The 20,979-nt window shown below is 33.8% G+C and overlaps 3 protein-coding genes across 4 annotated transcripts; 2 read left to right on the forward strand and 1 right to left on the reverse strand.

Moving 5' to 3' along the window:
- Positions 1-372: 372 nt before the first annotated feature.
- Positions 373-1,402, forward strand: LOC121173028 (uncharacterized). The gene is given in 4 exon segments (XM_071055357.1): positions 373-852; positions 934-989; positions 1,123-1,133; positions 1,135-1,402. Coding segments are annotated over 4 exon segments (231 nt in total). The 5' UTR covers positions 373-788; the 3' UTR covers positions 1,235-1,402.
- A 3,516-nt stretch (positions 1,403-4,918) lies between these two features.
- LOC100779376 (lysine-specific demethylase JMJ30) lies at positions 4,919-8,798 on the forward strand. Of its 2 annotated transcripts, none has more exons than XM_006590891.4 (6): positions 4,919-5,571; positions 5,786-5,995; positions 7,154-7,300; positions 7,406-7,549; positions 7,824-7,916; positions 8,478-8,798. In XM_006590891.4, exons 1-6 carry the CDS (start codon positions 5,101-5,103, stop codon positions 8,664-8,666), a joined length of 1,254 nt encoding a protein of 417 aa, XP_006590954.1. In that variant the 5' UTR covers positions 4,919-5,100; the 3' UTR covers positions 8,667-8,798. The 2 variants fall into 2 exon arrangements, with proteins under 2 accessions (XP_006590954.1, XP_006590955.1); XM_006590892.4 differs by having other exon boundaries at positions 4,923-5,571; positions 7,166-7,300.
- A 1,447-nt stretch (positions 8,799-10,245) lies between these two features.
- LOC100779911 (IRK-interacting protein) lies at positions 10,246-13,188 on the reverse strand. The gene is made up of 2 exons (XM_003539009.5): positions 12,689-13,188; positions 10,246-11,885 (listed from the first exon to the last, which is right to left on the reverse strand). The coding sequence occupies exons 1-2, from the start codon at positions 12,929-12,931 to the stop codon at positions 10,362-10,364; spliced, it is 1,767 nt and encodes a 588-aa protein (XP_003539057.1). The 5' UTR covers positions 12,932-13,188; the 3' UTR covers positions 10,246-10,361.
- Between the last annotated feature and the right edge of the window lie 7,791 nt (positions 13,189-20,979).

Genomic DNA, 20,979 nt, shown 5'->3' on the forward strand with positions numbered 1-20,979 from the left:
AATTGCATAATAAAAAAAATAAAAGAACCTAATTGAATATTTTTAATCAACTAAGTGACCAAAATGAATATTAAGTCATTTTATTAAAATAGGGTATAAAAGTTTTCAAACTTTTTAAAATAGAAACTAGGTCATGCAGTTCAATGGTGGTCTTGGCATTAGGTCCTTAAGATCTATCAATGAGGCCTCTCTCCTTAAGCTTGGTTGGGATATGCTCTCTTGCTCGGAGTTACAACTTACAAGACAAGCATGGCATGGCATGGCATGGCAGCAGTGTGACGAAGTGGCCCACCCTAATATTATAAGACAAGCATGACATGACATTGGGCGGTGTGAACAATCTTTACGCGGTTTTTCTTCCGCTTCCTTTCAATAATGAAATGCCACGTGTCTGATCAAAGACGCCGCCAACATCCCTACGAGGATGTCTGCTTGGCACGTGCCAGACTGTCAAACGCCTTATTACCTCGGAATAGTAGTGTGCATCTTCGTGACATGTCCACTGTCCCTCCATCCCAACTTTGCTCTCTCTTGAGTCTTTTTCTCTTTGACACTTATCTTAAATATCTTCCTTGTAGTAGTTCTTACTATATCAAGAGGTTCATATTGTCAACTTCATTTCAAATTTCAGTGCAAAAGCACAGTAATTTTGCCATTTCTTACCCTGTCTCATTTCTGACCAGAAAGAAAAGAAAAGAAGGAAGCTTCAACGTCAGAGAGTGACACAATATAATAAAGGGTTATTTTTGTCATTCCTCTCTTCTTTGCTATTCTACTGCTCTAATACAATGGCCATCAAGAAAGTTCTAATCCTGGTCATCTACATTTTCATTGTTCAATCCTCTAGTTCAAGTGACCTCAACAAAATCACTCTTCAATTTCGCTTGTATTAATTGTGGTAAAAATCATTGCTTAATACATGCTTACTTACAGGTCGTATATATCAAACAAACATGGCAGGAAGCGGGTCCATAGCAACAAACAAAGAGGTATAGATATACATAAAATCGTTAATTACATGTTATTTGGGTCTCTCTCTTCTTTCTTTCTTTTTTTTTTTTTATCTTTTGGTAATGTATATGGTGTTGGTTTATCCAATTACATATGTGGTTTTACTTTTAGGTTGCAAGATTCGAACGAAGCTGCTTCTGTTGGCATAGTAGAAGACTCGGCAAGAGAAGTCCCTACGGGACCTGACCCCCTTCATCACATCAACCACCCTATAGGCCATTGAATTTCCTTCCTTAAAAAACTCTGCTATATATACTTTAGTAGATTTTAGTGTAGTAGGTTCGTGCTTTAACAAAGGACCCTCCTCATTAATTCCACTATTTTGTTTATTTTTCTACATCATGTATTTAGTGCTTACGGTTTTGTAATTCACGGTCCATATCTTCTGCTATGTGCTTACTTTTGTACATAATCAGAACCGATTATACTTGGGATCATTATATTTGTTTTTAATATTGTTTGCAATTCATTTTTGTTTTCCACTCTGTTCATCATTTATATTGTGAAAGAAAAGAATATCAAACATCTATTGCCTATTGTATGATAGACTCAAATATTCATTGGTGGTCGTTGCATTTTACACTTCTCAAAGAGCATCCGAAGAAGACAAAATGACCATTTGTTGCCTTTTACAAACAATACAGAGGATCCCTGCAAATTGGAACTGTACAATTTTCAGAGTTGCGGTTCCTTGTTTTTTTAACGCCTATTATATTTTAAGTTTAGCCATTAGTCCAGTAAATTGGTACAATTTTATTTGATTCAAAATAAGTGCTGCTTGAAAAAGATATTGCTACTTTTGAAGTGAACTGGTCCGCAAAAAAATCCTAGACTCTTTTCAACTAACATAAAAGTTGTCATTTTCATCCGATTAATTAATATCAGGATCGATCCATATTAAGCCATCCGATATGTTCACAAGAATATGTTGATGCCATATGATATTTTCTTTTTTTAGACTACGTAAATGTATCATCGCATAATGTTTTACAACATGATGAAACTAGTTTACTTCATATTAAATGCTTTTATATACAAAACTCAAATTCAAAAAGAAAAAGAAGTTATAAGATTATATGGATGGTTGAAGAAAAGGGAGATTGTGAGTTAGATTTTTTTCCACTAATAAAAAATTAACAAATTAATAATTAATATTTATTGATAAAAAAATCCAAAAAGGAAAAACAGGTGTATATTACTTGGATTAACCATTATTGATTATGATATATTTAATTATAAATATTAAATTTTGATATAAAAATTACCTCTAATTTTAATAACAGGTTATTTTATTTAACAAATTTTTATATGATAAATAATTACAATTAAGCTTTTTAAATGGTTTAAGCAGGTATAATTAATTATTTAGATAGGGCACTGCCATTTTTCCACTCTATTAAGGGGTGGATTGAGATGAAGAGAGAGAGAGAGAGAGAGAGAGAGAGAAATATAAAGGAAAAAAAGTTATAAATATGATAAGGACATGATGAAAAAACAAAATAGAGATGAAAAGAAAATGGGAAGGAACTGAAATGAAAAAGAAAATAAATGGATGATAAGTTTTTTCATTCATCTTGATATAACAATAGATATCTTATAATTTTACGTCTCAGGTTTAGATGCAATTACTAATTAGGACTGATAATAATCATTCATCCTAGATATAACAATAGATGTTTTATGAATCTACACCTTAGCCAATTACTAATTAACACTAACCTAATTAAGTTGGTAATTACCACAAAACTTATGGTCAACAATTCCTCATCTATAAATACCAGGACACAAGCAACAATTTTCTTCTACACAAATATATTTTTATCATACTCCATTATATCCAACTACCACTAGGGGTGTTTAATTATAGTTACATCTAACTAAAATATACCAAAACTATAAGCCACTGGAAAATTAAGTGTGGGTCAACATCTTTTGAACTATAATTGAGCAAACTGTCCAATAACTTCCAAGGGGGACACAATAATGTTCGATCAACATATTAATTCTCTTGTTGTGTGCTTTTGGCACTAACTAGTGAAAGGGTATGAAGGGATGATTTGGGGCAAGTACTAAAAATCTCAAGACCTTGCTTTCAACACAAACTACTGATCAAAGGGTGTGGTGCGATTGGGGACAAGTACTAAACAAAATCACAGAACCTTGTAACTAAACCATGCACATTTTAGGTGTTGATATTTTAATATGCTCCAAGTGTTTGACAGTAATAATCAATTTATTTAAACCGTTCCTTAAAACACTACTCATCTCTCTGTAAGGGATAAATGGATACAGTAAACAGTCAGCGCATAGGCTATAGCATTGCTGTGAAAGACAATAATATGAACCAGAACTGGTAGGATATCCAATAGTGCCATAATGTTTAACTGGTTAGTATCATGTTAAATTCTAAGTTAAAGCTTTCAAAAAGAGTAATTATTTCCGTGAGCTCTTGATTGTATTTAGTAACTTAGATTAGATAGCTCTATCCATTTGTATTTTTTTTGGGAAATAACCTCTATCCAATTGTTGTTTCACAAAATTAAATATTTAATGAAAAATAGATGAAAACCAATACATTTATATTAATTAAATTCAAAACTTATACGAAGAGAGCCAAGAGATGGAGAGATCTATTTTTTGGACATATTTTTAAATTAGCTTTTTGGGCCACCTATATATCACTTCATGAACATGTGATATCTAGTTTGCATAACATCATATCAACGAAGAACTTTTATTCTAAGATCACAAGATTTTGATGAATTTCTTTGGATAATTTTTTTTTTTGTTGGAGCAAGTTTACTTGATATTGTGGGTTTCTTTTGGCATAGATATCTTATACAAGCAATTTATCTTCAAAGTTTTTAAAAAATAAAATTTAATTTAATATACTCTAAAATACTTAAAATGGATGTCTTAAATTTTGACCATTATTAAAGATGCCATAATAAACAACAAAAATGATTCATTTGCAAATAGTAATAAATAAATGATATTGTTACACCTCTCTCCTATCCTCTACCCCAGGGCGGCACTCAAAAATCCCATCAATCCACAGAATAAGAAAATGAAAGGAGACAAAATAATCTCTTTGAAACATTTGATTAGTCGAATGTGTACTGTAACATTCAAATATCCGTAGTTCTAGATCCAAAATATCTTTTACTCTTAGTAATCAACTTATCATTCTACAGCAACTTATAGAATAAAAACTACAATACTCATTACAATATGTCGTCTATACTAATAAAAAAAAATATTCTCGATGTACATATTTTATTGAATAATTTTATACTCAAATTATTTTTAAGACTTTTAAATTTTTTTTTCTAACCTACAATAACTTTTCACTACTTCTATATTTATCTTCTATTTTTTTGTTTTTTATTTATTATTTATTTATATAGTTTAGAGGTCTCTCTTCCCCTAGTTTACATAAAAAAAAATACTGTGAAAATGTTGACAATTGTGATTATTCAATTTTTTATTGATACAATTAACAAATTATGACATGTATCACGAATCCACGATATATAATATTCTTAATATATCCATCCTACCGTTATGAAAAAGTTTTTTTTTTCTTTTTTCGGTTGAAGTTCACTTTCTTTAAAAGCATAATTTTTCAAATTTCTGTGACGTTTGCTAATAAACGTGGCTTCACTTCATTTTAAAAGCAAAATTTGCATTTTTTGTGACTTTTAATAAAATACGTGGCTTCATACGAACCTGTGTACGAGGAATCAGATCAAACAGGTCTCACGTCGCAATTAAGCAACTTCAAAAAACATAGACTTGTAAGAGAAAAATAAAAGCAAAAACACGAAAACGCCATAATGTGGAGACAAAAAAATATCATACTTAATAGAAAGACAAAAATATCTGAATATCCCGTGTGCAAAGGGAAAGAGAAAAATATCTGATTGATTAGCAATGATTATTTAACTTTGGGTCCTAAGATACTTTAGAAATATCTCCAAGACTCGAACCGTGCTTCAAATATCAAGCACTTTTTTGAAGTACTACTTTCACTTTTTTTTTCAGTTTTTAGTCGAGTCGCCGGAGTTCTCCCCTTGCGCCGCCGCAGCAATGTTGACGAACTCCGCATCCGGCGGTGACGCTCCTTCTCGCGGTTTTGATACGCCGACGCTGGACCTTGAATCGGCGGCGCTGCTCCACGCGATCTCCGAGCATGGCGGGTACGCGTACGTGAGCATGGCGGCTCTGGCGGCAAACGGCGACATTCGCGCGGCGGAGGCGGCGTGCGAGATGGCGTGGGAGCAGCTGCACTCGGGGCCGTGGCACTCGGTGCTGCCGGTGTGGCGCGACGCTTACTCCATGGCGTGCCTCCTCGTGGCGCGCCACCACTACCGCAACGGCGAGTTCAGGGACGCGCTTAGGGTTTTGGATTTGGGAATCATCATGGGAGGCACGCTCCTCCGCAAGGATTTGGACTCCGCCATCGAGAAAATTTCCGAACAAACGAGGAAGACCGTTAGGGTTTCTGATTTGGGGAACTCCGAGCACCGACTCGTCGATCGCGAATTTGATATGGCAGAGGTGAGGTCCGTTCCTCTCTGTTTTCTTTTATCGTCGTTAATTCTGCATTAATCTCAATCGTGAAGTTCAGTAAGTAACTAAATATTTTCATGCTAGTGTTAGTATTATTGTTGGAATTTGGAGATTTGTTGATTTGTGTTATGGCTGCATTTGAATTTTTTATATTTATGGCTGTTCTGCTCTAACGTTTATGTTATAGCTTTTTACATTGTAGGTGCTCCAACTTTTACCTGTGAAGTCTCTTTCAAATAAGCTTGTGGCGAAGAAATCGGCACTGTCGCTGGAGAAATTCCTGAAGGATCATTACCTGTCTGGCTGCCCGGTTATTATCAGTGATTGTATGGCTCACTGGCCAGCCAAGATGAAATGGAATGACGAAGATTACTTACTGAGAGTTGCCGGTGACCGCACGGTTCCGGTTGAGGTAATTTGTCTGATTGATTGATATTTCTGTGATTGTAAAGGAAGGCACGAGATAAGGGTTTTGAGATTGGATGTTTGTTTGATTTTCTTCCTTCTACAGAGAAAAGGTTGATGGCTGGTTGACAACTTCTTTTTATCATTATTTGTGATAAACTTAAATCACATTAATTAAAACTTATGACTTAACTCACTCCTGGGGAATATATGTGTAGTAGCAGCTGAATTATGAAATTTAAGTTGTTTGCTAGTAATATTATTTTTGTAACAACTTTCTTACCAGGAGTTTGGGAAGTTTATTGAGCAGTGTCAGTGGGAAAGATGTATGAATGGAGAGAAGAATTTTGAGAATTTTTTAGAGTAAAATTTAAGCAAAACAGAAGGGTCCACCTTGGATAGTTATTGACAAACACAAGCTTGATGCACTTAAGTTACACTGATGATGGAATTGTCTTTTAATTGCAACTTATATCTTGTCCTCTCTTTGTAAATTATATTTCCTGAATTTATGTCTACAGGCAACCAAAGTTGGTCATCAACTCATCAGCTAGGAAATCATTCTCCTGGAATATAGTTTAATGCAGTTAATCTATTTTTGCGTTGCATATGAATCCTTTCAAATCTGTGGGGTTTTATAGGCCTAAAAATGCTCTATGTAGAAATCCTAGAACTTTTTACCTGTCATGCATCTAACAAGTGAATAAATTTTATTTTGGTTGCAACAGTTTGTGAGTGAACACTTCCCCTCCCTTCCTCCTTTTACTATGATGTTCCATGGCAGATTTTTTTTTTCCCACTAAGTTGTTAAAACTGAATAATAGGTAATGGGACAAAGTTGTAGAAATTTATGATTTGTGTGAAGTGAATGTCCATTGCAGTTCCTCATGTCTTTACATTGTAACATGTATGTTACATCTAGTACCATTTGTATTTATGTTGCATTTACCTTATGTAGACTTTTTCTGTCATGGCATGGCTGTTGGAAGTTGTTTAGCAGTATACAGGAAATCCCTTCACACACACACACACACACACACACAGGGAGAACAAGGTAGAGTGGATTTTTGTATGTATTATATATATATATATATATATGTGTGTGTGTGTGTGTGTGTGTGTGTTTTTATTTTTAGAAAAATATTGCAAAAAAGGGTAAATGCAGCTTTCATTCCAGGTTGGGAAAAACTATTTATGTACTGAGTGGAAGCAAGAGCTAATTACATTTTCAGAGTTTCTTCAGCGGATAAAGTCCGATAGCTGTTCTCCTGGTGGTCTTACATATCTTGCTCAGCATCCATTATTTGATCAGGTATTTACAAATTTCAATGTTGTCTCCAAATCGACTTTTTTCATTTTTAGCGTGCAAGTGCCGGACTTGTACTGCTTTCAGTTTCTGATATTATTGAAATGGCAGATAAATGAGCTTCGGAAAGATATCTTTATTCCTGACTATTGTTTTACTGGTGGAGGGGAGCTACGATCTCTCAATGCTTGGTTTGGTCCAGCAGGAACAGTGACACCGTTACACCATGATCCACATCATAACATACTAGCTCAGGTAACTCAGCTGCACTGAACAGGCTGTCTTTTACAACCACAATCAACCCCCCTCTCCCACCACGCACACATACCAAGAATTCATTTTATGTACCACTAGCTGTTAGTTATTGCCCTCATCTTTTGAGTACTGTGACTCCAACATTTTGCAGTACTATTATCAAGCCAATAGCTGTCTATATTATGTCATACTAACAGCCATAGCTGTATCATGCAAAGGATTATTGTGCACCATGGCATAATCTATTTGGCTGAAACCATTTTCATACTTCCAGGTTGTTGGAAAGAAATACATTAGGCTTTACTCTTCATCTTTGTCTGAGGAACTTTCCCCCCACTCTGGTACCATGCTCCACAATTCCAGCCAGGTAATTAGTTTTTGAATTGTTTGATTGAACACTGACACTGCATCCCATCTAAGTGGCCAATGAGCTCTAGAAGTATTTCATTAATGTAGCATTTTTTTCTGTCTTATTGTTATACCCTCTGTTACTTGGTGTATGTCTAGGCTTTTTTATTCTTTCACCGGCCACAGATTGCCCAGGCAGCCAAGTGAACAAGTATCCAAGCTTTTATAACTAATCTAAAAAGATTCCATCTTAGATCTGTTGCGACAAAGATGATTCTTCTGCAAGTGCAATGCTTATTATTGTCTAGACTAGCTGCCAACAGAAACTATTCAGAAGAATAAGATTGTAGTATAAAATACAATTTTTTTGCAGTTTACATACAGTAAGTGATAGGTTTATGGATTAGCTTGCAAAGTGGAAACATTATAGGGGGTGTTGATTCAGGTTTAGCTTTCCTACAAAAAGATCATTCATACGACACAAACTGTGCCATCCATTCTCTTATTTGTTTTATTTATTATTGCATTTGATATTTTGAAATCTATCTCCATGTTGATTAGAGATTTCTTTTGTCTGAAGGTTGATTTAGATGACATAGATGAAAACAAGTTTCCGAAGGTGCAAGACTTGGAATTTGTAGACTGTATTTTAGAGGAAGGCGAAATGTTATATATCCCGCCAAAATGGTGGCACTATGTGCGCTCTTTGACTACCAGTTTTTCAGTTAGCTTTTGGTGGAGTGAGGGTGAAAGTTCGGATGCATCCTAATGTTATATCATCTTTCATTCTTTCTTTTGGAGAACTGAGCGTGTTCTAAGTAGCATTGCTAATATCTATGTGACTGGTCATTTTACTACCCAGTGACAGTATAATTCCCCTGCATAAACATCATTTTTGGCACTCGTTGTCACTACACGCGCACTTCCTGTAGTTACTGATCATAAGGGTTTGTGAAACGCAGTCCCGAACAGTAAACTACTAATACTCTATTTTTTGGAATTAAATAATACTAAAATATTCAAGATCCCGCATGAGTGGCTACGTTTCATCTGACAAGGTTGTTTCTACCAAGCTATAGATATTAATTTTTCTCTACCCCTAGGGTTCTCCCATGTACTCCCTCGTTTTGATCGCATAAATTTGATAAACATCATATAGGTAGAAAATCGATGCTATATGTTCCCTTCAATATCAATAACTACTATCAACGGATTTCTTTTCCCTATACCTGTTTGTAGTAATTAGGAAACATATCCCCTCATTTAGTCTTAGTCCTGTTCATTCCTTGGCTTCATAAACAAGGCAATTACTAAAAATTCTTATAGTATGTTATACCTGGGACCATTTGGATTTTTCACACCTATAGGGAGGGGAACTCAGTGGCGGATTGACTTGCTAGTTATGGGCATGAGGTATTTTTCACAAGGATGCTTTGGCAGGATTTTGCGGGCATTCCTTTTCCTAGTAAATTAAGCAAGAGCGTAGTATCCGTATAGTTACAATACTATAATCATATAATGAACTTTGCGTAGTATATATAAAAGGTTCCGCTGGAGTATCAAAGTTTCATCTGGCAAGGCTGTTTCTACTAGGAGAATGTAGTTCTACCTCTAGAGTTCTCTATGGTACTCCCTCGTTTTGATCTCAGAAATTTTATAAACATCACATTGCAAATATAAAGAAAGAAAATTGGTGGTACGTTCCCTTCAACATCAATAATTGTTGTTTGCTACTAAATCATCGGGTTTCTTTTCACAATGCCTGGTTATAATAATTAGGAAAAATATTTCCTCATTTAGTCTTAGTCTTCATTAACACGGCAGTTATTAAGCATTCATCTGTATTCGTATAGTTAGTAAATTAAGCAAGAGGTACTATCCGTACAGGTTTCTGCGGGTCCTACGAGAAATTTAAGGATAGGCTAGTGATTAGCCAAAGATGAAAACATGTGTTTCTTAGAGTTTGTTTGGATAATTTTTTTCATTAACACATAAGAGAAGAAAATCAAAGAAAAAATTAAATTAGTTTTTTAAAAAATAAAAAAAAAAGTTGTAGAAATTTTCTCATATCAGTTCTTTTGAAAGCTTCTTTTATACTTTGCATAAGTCAATTTTAACTTACCCGAATTTTTTATTATTATTTTTCTTATTTATTTTTTCTATGAGTGTTTATAGAGAAATTTATTCAAGTACACTCTTAATACGTTTTTTGTGCTCTGAACTACATGAAATTGAGAGCATTCGTAATGACAGAACGAGTGGCTAGCATAATTTTATTTAACAATCCTATGCACTTCTCAATCTTTATCTATCCAATGACAAGCACCCAAAATTGAACATGCAATAGATTAGATCACTTTGAACTATTATTAATTATCACGTACATTTGGCTAGTTACAGACTTAAGATGAGTGAGTCTAAAAGTAAAAGAAAATGTACATATAAAACTTATTCCAACTCTTACCTAGGCCGCAGATTTGTACCTGCAGAGAACTTTACACCTCAAGACCCTATCCTGAACATAAAACCCTGGCATCACCATGATCTTAACTCTTCTTGGACCTTGTGACCTCGGACACATATCTTCCATGTATTGAGGATCAAAGGTTTTATTCTCTTCGACCCTTAAAATTCCCAACGGTGGATTGAAAGAAAACGCAAGCAAATGTAGCAGCCACATGCATTTTGCAGCCACAAAGAAAGCTTGAAGGAGCTGTTCAGGCCAAGGCCTTGTCCATTTCAGACTAGTGTTGATACAATACATTTTCTGGTCACAGAACTTGCTAAACTCTTCACTGTAATATTTTGTTCCCTTTCTCAGTACCTCGTTCCAGCTCAAATTCCTAAGGGCAACGAATGAGGAGAATTGTGTTTGACGATCCTGCTGCGGGTTAAGGAATTTTGAGCAACCGTTCTTTTGGAAAACACAATTCTCAAAGTCTTGGTAGAGAGACTGGTTTATAAAAGCTTCAAAATGGTATAGAACTGCCTTTGAGTACTTGGAATTCAGTGACAGCTTATATGGTTGGAGAAGAAAATTCAAGTTTTCTGTCAAAGAATGATCAGTTTCTTCAATGTGGTTTATAAGGGTCTTACAGAACTGCTTCACTGATAATCTAGACTCTGATACTATCTGCAAGAATCCCTCAACCATTACTTCTTCACTCACGGGCATCAAATTTTCTCCATTCCCTTCAAATGATTTCCTACTCTGAGGAAGACTACTTAGTTGGTCACAAAGTTGAAAATCCCTTGGCTGCACGGCTTGCTTCAAAGCTTTCTTCAGCTCTTTGCAGTAACTCTCCAAGTACTCCAGCTTCTGTTTCAGTTCCCCCAATGAATTCCTCATCTCAGAAACTTCCATTAAGGCCATGTCTCGGTTTTCGTTTGCTTCCACCAGCTCTTTCTTCAGTGTCTCAATTGACATTATTCCCAAGTCCTTAAGCACCTGAGAGACATCCTCAGATTCTGCTCTATTAGGGGAATTCTCATTCTTGTGCTTCTTCTTTAACCTTGGAAACAACCAAGAAATCACCCCCTTGTTTTTAGTTTGTGATTGAAGAGATGAGCGGGAATCTGTGACCTGGACAACAATGTTGGAGCTCTTGCTGTTCCTTGCATTCTCAAATTCACTAGTTAAGGTGGCAGGGTTACATTTGTTGCAGGAAGATACAGACTTGAAATCCTCCATACTGTTTCGCCTCCTACACTTGAAGTAGTCTTTTGGTGGCGATGTTTGAAGAACGGTAATTTGATTTGCGCTAGAGCCAGTCACAGATTTGGTGTCTTCCGTGGGGCATATGTGAGATTCAAGGTTGGCAAAACCAGCATATAGTCCCTTCCTTGAACTTGATCTCTCCTTGTAATCTGCTACGATGTTATCTATGTTGTTTCCTCCTTCTAGCATACTCCCATCCCAACTTTCTGATACTGTTAGGCTTTTCATGGAATTTTGATTGTACCCCACCAGTGGATCATCTTCGTAGCTCTGTCAATAATTCTCACATTTAGAAACTTATTAATTATTTTGCAGTTGCGGCCACAAAAATTTGTTTTCATTTTGTTTACAGAACCACAAAAATTGGTAGAAAATGAAAATAATGAAAAGTGATGAAAAAACATTAAATTATTCTTCGAATTAAAGAATCAGTCAGATAATAAATGTCATAGTTGCAGACTTCTCCTCAGGATTCAGTTCAGTTGACTTAATGAACCTTAAGAGTTCCATGACGCAGAATTTAAAGCAAAATCCTAAAATGTTCAAAAAAGTCAAAACTCTCATTCACGGCCGGCGTTTCCTCAAGATTAAATAAAAAAAAAGGAGCAAAGATTAAGGATGTAACCGCAATAATAATGATATCTACCTAAACCACCTATAAAGAAAGCAGCAGTTTCATAATTCATTTCAACTGCAATAAATAACAGCGTTCATAATTCCTTATTCAAGTATCTATTCCTTTCATGATAAGGACCAAATTTAAGATACTTGAATTTGTGGAATATGCAAGTTGAAGGACCATAATTCAAGTAGAGTTTTCATCTATAGTTCAATCTATCTGCAACAAATGCTTGCATATTCCACAAATTCCAGTATCTTAAATTTGGTCCCTATCATGATCAACAGGAACAGTCAATTCAAACATAATCCCGCAAAAGTACTCTGTTTCTTAGAACAGAATAGCTGTTTTGATACGAATTGGACATATTTAAGGATACCCAATTCATCAAAAGAACTAAAAAAACAAAATTTGCAATCCAAAATTAATGGAAAAAAAAAATTAAAATACTCACAGGAGTGAAAACAGGGTAATCTTGAGCAGAGAAGTGAGCAACAGGGCGCGAAGCAGGGGAAGGGGATGGGAATCTAGCATTGGCAGGGCTATTTCCTCGCATTAAAGCCGCATGAAGAGCTCTTAGCTCCACAGCTTTGGCTATGGCGGCTTGAATTTCATGCCTCGTAATTTCAGGGTTGCCATTGTTGCTGTCCTTGTAGTCTTTGAAAACCTGTGCCGAGGTTGCTGTTGTTGCAGCCATGAAACAGAACAGAGTGGAACATGTAAATTTTGAAAAGATAATATTATATGCACTAGATGAAATAAGAAACTTTTATTTATATGGGCGAGAAGAACAAAGAGGGTGACCAAGTGGTATTTAATGGTTGGATTTGATTTGAAAGGCTATATCTAAAGTAGAACCTTGGAGAGCCAGAAAATAGAAAGAGGTATAGAGAGGGGCACCCTAAGTCCAACTAATTCTGTTTTTATTATCATAAGAAAAATTTAATGGGGTGAGGGCATGTGATGATGTGAAAAAGAAGAGAGGAAGAGGGAAGGAGTTTTAACTCTTACATGTTTGTAACATCAGCAGTTTGTTGCTAATTTACCAATTTGCCCACATATTCCAAAAATTACCAGAATTCAGCATTAAGTGGTGGTACCACTGTTTCATATCACATAATTGCTTTTTAGTACGAACATGAGAAGTTCCATGCCACTCTCTTCCACTTTCATATATGTGGTCAACCATTTCTGCTTTCAACTTAGGGATAGTTTGAACTATAGATGTTGCTTTAATGCTAATTCATACTTCGTGTATAATCATCACAGTTAATGACACGACTATGTAACTTCGTTCACAAAGGCATCAATTGACCTTGGTGGCTTTTTCATTTTCATGATGAGAACATGTTCTTATGTGATAAGGTAACATTTTATATTTTAGATCCCACTATGTTACTTTCATCTACCCATTTTATTACATATGTATATGTCCTTACTTATCAATTTCTCCCTTACTTGGTTGGCCATACTTTGCTTTGAGTATAAGACCTATTAGAGAAGGTTCCTTCTCTTGAATCAAATGAATGCCTAATGCATAAACTGTAACATTACCCTTGATGGAAGTTTAAGAGCTAAATTTGTCATGCTGAGTAAAGTCATTGGGAAAATTCACATGAGGAAGCCTCACTTATTAAATTTATTGGGATTTTTTTATCCGTAAGTGTGACACCTTGTACCTCAACAAGCATATAAATGAGAAAAACATAAAAAATACGAAATCTAATTAAATCAATTTTATTCAATAAAATCATAAGTAAATCTAAGTGAGCAAAAGGTTCATATTCGCTTCATTGTTACTAAATAAAATTTATCAGAAATATTTTCAACTCAAAATAAGGTCATTCAAATTTACGAAAGAACTCAAGTTAAGTAGCATAAAGTAAAATAACATATTCGGAATATCATGCAATTAAAACAGAAACTCATGCTCCAATATATGTCACGTCATATCAGAGCATTGTGTTTCAACGTCCTCCAGCATGAGGTTTCTTAAATCAATTCACCTAGTCATCTGCTCTCACAAACACAAGATTCTAGATCATCATAGAATCCAAACACAAATATCACACAGAGAACGAGTCATCACATTCCTCAACAAATAGAGATAAACAAAAGTATACAAGTATGATATGAATATAACAATAATATAATTATAACAATAATATAGGTATAACAAGGCTTAACTTTGGCATAGTTTGCATTATTTCAACACTCGACACGTAACATCCTATGTCCTAGAATTTAATCACAAATCACATTTCACACCTTCACGATTAATCACATATTCAACACAACACATCTCAAATACAATATCGCATCTCACACTTACACAATTTATTACACACCATCACATAACAAGTCACAAAGATCATCACGTAGGTGTTATGCAACAGATACAATAAGACTTAATCATATATGCAATGTGGAACCATGTCAGTGAAAAATAACACTAGGGCGCTTAAGAGTATATAACAAGACAAGCCACACAATTGGTATGCCAAATCACTCTCACTAAGTGAAATCATAAGGTGATCAGTCAGGATCACTCTGTTTTGTGAAAATGCTTCAACCGTATAGGATCATCATAGGCTTAAAAGAGCACTCAAACCGAGTGTATTTACCCCCAAAACCTAGACTTCAAAGAACCTATTAGAGTTTCACCTTCCTGATTTAGGTGTAACCCCTAAAATAATTTTTGCACGCAGACACTGCTCATGAATTATACAATACACGCGACATCACACTTGTTTTCAAACACGTTTTACACATTGTGTTGCAATTTAATACCTCAAGTTCCTAACTTGGAATTTTACACTTTTCTTTTAACACCTTAGGTTCTTAACTTGAAACCCTACACTTTCCTTTTTAACACCTCAAGTTCCTAATTTAGAACCCTACACTTTCTCAAGGTAAACACCAATTGGGTTATTGTATAATTCACAATTTACAACACAAGTATTATCACATCAATTATTAACCAAACACTTATTCACAACCATATTTCATGTCCAAAATTCAACATCATCCACCATCACATGTTCACGTATATCTCACAAATTAACACATGTTCAACTTGTCACTTATACTAAATCTCAATCACAATTTCATAATCTCAAAATGTCATGCCATTATGCCTCATGATTCATATACTCATCACACAGTAATAATATTTACATGACACAAAACATATATTTATATATATATATATATATATATATATATATCATACAATAGCAATCTTCCAATATTTAAGGTATATAATCATTCACTTATTCATTCATTTAATAGCAACCACACGTACATGTACAGTAAACAAGTATATCCTTACATTTTCTCCTAAGTTAATACGACCTTTGTATAGTAAAATTACCAGTACAGGGGATGTACTAATCTTATTAAGTTCATACTTATCTTATTTGAAAGCTAAGACAATTATTTACAACTCTTATGTTGATCACAAAATCTGGTTTGACCATTAACTATGTCTAAACCTAAGGTAAACATTGGATCATTGTTTAATCCTGACAGCTCGACCTTTGGTCAGTAATTTGACTCTCTAGGGGGCCATACTATGAATTGGGTGGAACAAACACATTTGTTTGATAACATCCAAGGATACAACTTTCATGAAGACCACAAAACCTAATTCAATCATTTTCTTAGTCATTTTTAGGCTAAAAGTTAATTCACATTGTAAGGAAAATAACACAGACTTAAAATAATTGATTTTCACTCAACACTGGCGTGCTCGCATCAAGCACGATCATGCTTCACTAAAAACCTATATTTCATAAGCAAAAAAGACACAATTTAGACCTCAAAACACACTCAAATTCAAAACGAATAACACAAAACATGTGATCACATCATGAGGAACAAAACCTCTCAATCAATTTCAAGAAAACATGCAAGAATTAAGAATTCCCAAATTTCTAAGTTTCTAACATTCAAAGTCAAACGCTGAATTAACCATCCAATTTGCATCAGGGCATCAATTGACTCATCAAACATGAGCAATTTGTAGTTATCATTGTACAGGCAAAATTAAAACGCATAAAACACCCCAAAACTAACCCCAATTAGAATTCCTAAATTTCTAGGTTTCTAACATTCAAAGCCAAACACTGAATTAACCATCCAATTCGCATCAGGGCATTAATTGACCCGTCAAACATGAACAATTTGTAGTTGTCATTGTACAAGCAAATTAAAGCACATAAAATACCCCAAAATTAACCCCAATTTGATCCTCTAGGAATCTCTACACATGTTCACTCTAATCCTAATTACGATAAATCCATCCATTACCTTTAAGCAAGCTCACATGTGTAGTCCAGTAGAGATAATGGTGCGTCTAGCGGTTTCCTAAGATTCTTCAAGTTTTTTCCCTAGTTGTTCTGCTAGAATTTTCAAGTGTTAGAGAGAAAGAAAAGAGATTGAAGCCTCAATTTCATTGTCTCCGTGTGAGAGGTATTTCTCTCTCTAAAGACATTATTTCGCAAATCACAACGGTGGGAATGTGTGAAAATGAGTTTCAAAGTTAGTATCCAAATTTCAGGATGATCCAACCGTTAACGAGTCTGAAATCGTAATTCTGGGAGAAAAAAAAATGTAGATCACAATGATAAAAATTGAACATCTATTTATAGTTAGGATATTCTAAGCATATTTTTATTCTATTTTTTTCTTTATTTTATCATTTTATAAAAATAAAATTTATTTTACTCTTTGATTAAATAAATGACCAATTAAAACATTCATTTATTTTCTAAAACATCATTTTATTCTATTTATTTTCTAATTTATGAAACTCTTATTTTAATAAACAAAAATCATTTCTTCTCATTAATTTAATTTATAAAAACTCTATTAATTTTTAAATAAAAATCTTCTTATTTATTTTTAAAAAAATGAGGTGTTACAGTCACAATAAAAAATAATATCAAAAAAATTTATGCATTCTACTAAACAAACCGAATTAGATCCCCACTATAAATTTATTGATTTATGCTCAAATTGGACATTTTGAACGCTTATTACCTACTCCAACTGGAAAAGTAACTTTTTTTTTTCTTTTGCAAATCCCTAACGTGCAATTATGTTGGTTGAGGTCCATATTCTTCAAATAAAAAAATTGAAGATCAATTATAATGAGGCGTGAAAGGTCCACTTTCTTTTGGCAAAAAGGGGAAAGGAAAATAACCAAAACGTTCCAAAAGCTTGACACTTCACAGACATTGAATCATATATTCGAGACAGAGTGTCACAGTGGGGATCAAGTGAGCATTGGGAAACAATTTTTAAATGACAGAAAAGCCCGTCTCATGCCATATATGAATATTAGTCCCCAAGGGTAGTTTTCAAAACGAAGGATCTTTATTGTTCAGTCTGGAATCCTTTACACAACTGCAACTATAATTTCATATAGGACAGTGGAATCTTTTGGGGGATATTGACCCTAATATTATATGGTTTGAAAAAAAACTATTTAAATATAGTATGTAAATATAGTTGATTATGCTGTGTTTATTTTTTATTTTATTTTACTTTTACTTTTACTTTTACTTTTGGTATCAACAATTTTATATTTAGGTAAATTGCAACAGTTTAAGGGTTGCTTCAAGAGTAAATTAAGTGTCCGTGGTAACAGGATAATGCCCCTTATAAGTGCATAGACTAAATGAAGGTGGATACCAATTTCATGAGATTAAGATCTAAAATTTATGTCAGGTTATTATTAAGTTCAGAACCTACGATTTTATTTTATTTTTTTATGAGAAGTTCCTTGTTTGGGTTACAATCTTCTTCATATAGAAGTCACAATTTTGTGGAAACGAAGCATCTATAAAATTTAGTAAGATTAGCTAAAGCACCACAGGAAAAAATGTCTCTTCTCATTTAACTGATTGCGTTGGCACACGATGCCTGAATTAAATTATGATATTATCATCTATATTGAGAGCATAAAGCTCAAGCGTGTCAAAAGAATATAACTAAATCATATTAGGTAGTTTAGCCAACTCATTATGACATAGATGTGATTGGTTTTGACAACAGAAGAAAATTTAATAAGATGAAGAGAGAAAATTACAAAGAGAAAAGAGGAAAAGAGAGAGTCATCTTAAACAAAAGAATAAAACAGAAAATAGCCAAAAGAGAGAGAGAGAGAGAGAGAGAGAAATTCAATTGAACAAAGCTACGTAATCCTTTAGCATATAGTGCCTTACACTATCTAGACGCCAAATGCTTACTTATTCTTTCAATATCATAACCTTTTCTTTCTTTAAGTACTCAAAGTGCTCATTTCATTATTTGTCTAATTATATTTGTGAACCCATATCTTAAATGCTTTTTAGTCACTACTTAGTACTTACACAGGTCAGAAGTCTCCCTCAGCAATATTAAGAAATTGCATTGCTAATACAGGCATACCTGCAAAGGAGCATAGATAGCAAATATTAAGAAATTGTACATTTCTTTCTCTATCAAATGGGACCCAATAAGGATATATCAGAGTAAATTGGGATTAATCATGGTGTAAGATATTGCTTAGGATAGGTATCTTTCTGTCTGTTCTGTCAATAATTGACTTCATTGGCAAGGAGGTAGGGGACAACAAAGGTCTCCAAAAAGGACTTAAGATAAGGGAAGCCCTAAGATCCACGTTAATCAATTTAAACAGCCTTTAACTTCTCTTGATAACTTAAATCATGCAGACAACTTTGTCATGGCATCATATCACTTGCATGCTTTGGTTATAAAAAGAAATTAACCTTACTAGTTATCCCATAAATCTAACTAGTGTGAGATTATTCAAATTTAACCAATGATTTAAGTTAATGTTCTAAATATGTGATTACATTAAATGTTTAAACTAAAAGTTTGTTTTACCGCTTATAATTATTTTACCCAATTTAAGATTGTTTCTCGGTAAAAGATAAGTAGGTATCTATATATAGTTGGTAACAAGAAAAGAAAAAGGAAATCACCAGTTGGAAAAATCTCAGACTAGGAAATGTGGGACCGCTAAGGTGTGGTCTTATGTGCCACGGGCTCACATAACCATTAGACAAATGTCGCATTGCACTAGGAAAAGGCCATTTAGCACTACTACAGTAGAACAATTCTTCTCACATAACCATAGAGAACATGGGCATGTACCTCGTTTCTAGATTTGTGTGCATGAGGATGAGGATTACTTCTCTTTCATTTTCACACTCATAGTCACAGCCTAGCCTGAAAGATACAAGTGATAGGAATTTCGCGTCTCTTCCGGGGAACAAAAGAGGAAATTGTAAAGAAATAAACTAAACCAAGTACTAGCAACAAAGTGTGGTCCTGTTTGTTTAGTATAATATAAAATGACAATACCACCTCACCTTACTTTTTTTATACGTGGTATATATGCTTTTACATATGTCCATCTTGTCTTTCTTAGTTGTTTAATTTGATTGTTTATTTATACTTTATTTTTCGTGGCTTGAGTGTGGAGAATGTATGGTGTAATTGTTGATGAATGACCAAATGTAATATAATACACGACTAATTAAGAAAAGCCAATCCAAAAAGAATTAACCGTTAAGAAGTATTTATAATATCAAAGGTTCGACTTTGCGGAAAAGTACTTGACAGTTGTAGAGAGATTGATAAAGTTATTGACACCCTCGTTGCAACGAGTAACAACCAATCTCACACACAAAAAGAATGTAAAATGCTCTTATGACTCCAAAATAAATAAGTGTTTGGCTTGATTGATGCAATGCTTGGAGGAAATTAACCTTCGTATGGGATAGTCAAAGGTGACGATTAGAGGCATGATGATATATAATGTGGTGAAGGACTTGACAAATTTAGGATAAATTTGAAATTATTTATCAAAAAACGAAAGAAAAATTAACTATCAGTTTGAAGTGATTTTAGTCATTAGTCATATGACATGTCACAATATTATTTTATTATTATTTTTACTGATAAAAAAATATTATTTTATTATTTATCACGTTTATTTCAGTCGGTCAAAAATGTAAAACACACTAAAATTTAAAGGAAAAAAATATTATTCGCTACCCATGTTTCACTTATGTAAGAGACCAAACATGTATTGCAAGGCAACTCACATGTCCAGCAGCAGTTGATGTTTAAAATAAAAAGGGACATCAATTGCTGCTGGCACACAGTGAAAACATGTTTCACTTCTAGGCAGTATGTTTCGTCTTCTTATCAACTTTTTGGAACACATTATTATTAACGAGTTCGGTTGCATGTTTAAGATGTATTTTTTTACGTTTTAAATGTGATTTTTACAAGTTAGACGTTTATTTCAAGGTATCACAGATAAATCTTAGGAAAGTGAGTTTGAGAATATCACATCTCTACGTTTGATAGAAGTTTTAAAAACCATTCTAAAAAATTGTTGATTTTCAAAAATTCAAAACTTCCATATTTATTGTTTCTCATTTCTATAATGAAAGTGGGTATCTTTAAGTATTCTAATGGCAATAGAAGTTACTTTTTAAAGTAATTATCTCTTCCTAATTCAATTCATTATTTCATATTTTTTTCTTTTTTTTCAATTTTTCATTAATTAAAATTTAATTATTTTCTGAAATTACTGGACACTAACCCAAACATATTCATGGAAATAATAATATTTCTAGGTATAATGTTATTAAGAATGTCATTTCTGGAAATATAATATTATACCTTAAAATAAGTATTGATCGATAATTTTTATATTTTAAA

The sequence above is a fragment of the Glycine max genome, chromosome 11 (assembly GCF_000004515.6).
Source record: "Glycine max cultivar Williams 82 chromosome 11, Glycine_max_v4.0, whole genome shotgun sequence".
Lineage (NCBI taxonomy): Eukaryota > Viridiplantae > Streptophyta > Magnoliopsida > Fabales > Fabaceae > Glycine > Glycine max.

Coding starts and splice junctions, on each gene's coding strand:
- LOC100779911 (XM_003539009.5), bottom strand. CDS start 12,931: ATGGCTGCAACAACAGCAACCTCGGCACAGGTTTTCAAAGACTACAAG. Junction 11,886..12,688: donor ATTACCCTGTTTTCACTCCT/GTGAGTATTTTA, acceptor AATTATTGACAG/AGCTACGAAGATGATCCACT.
- LOC100779376 (XM_006590891.4), top strand. CDS start 5,101: ATGTTGACGAACTCCGCATCCGGCGGTGACGCTCCTTCTCGCGGTTTT. Junction 5,572..5,785: donor GCGAATTTGATATGGCAGAG/GTGAGGTCCGTT, acceptor TTTACATTGTAG/GTGCTCCAACTTTTACCTGT. Junction 7,301..7,405: donor AGCATCCATTATTTGATCAG/GTATTTACAAAT, acceptor TTGAAATGGCAG/ATAAATGAGCTTCGGAAAGA.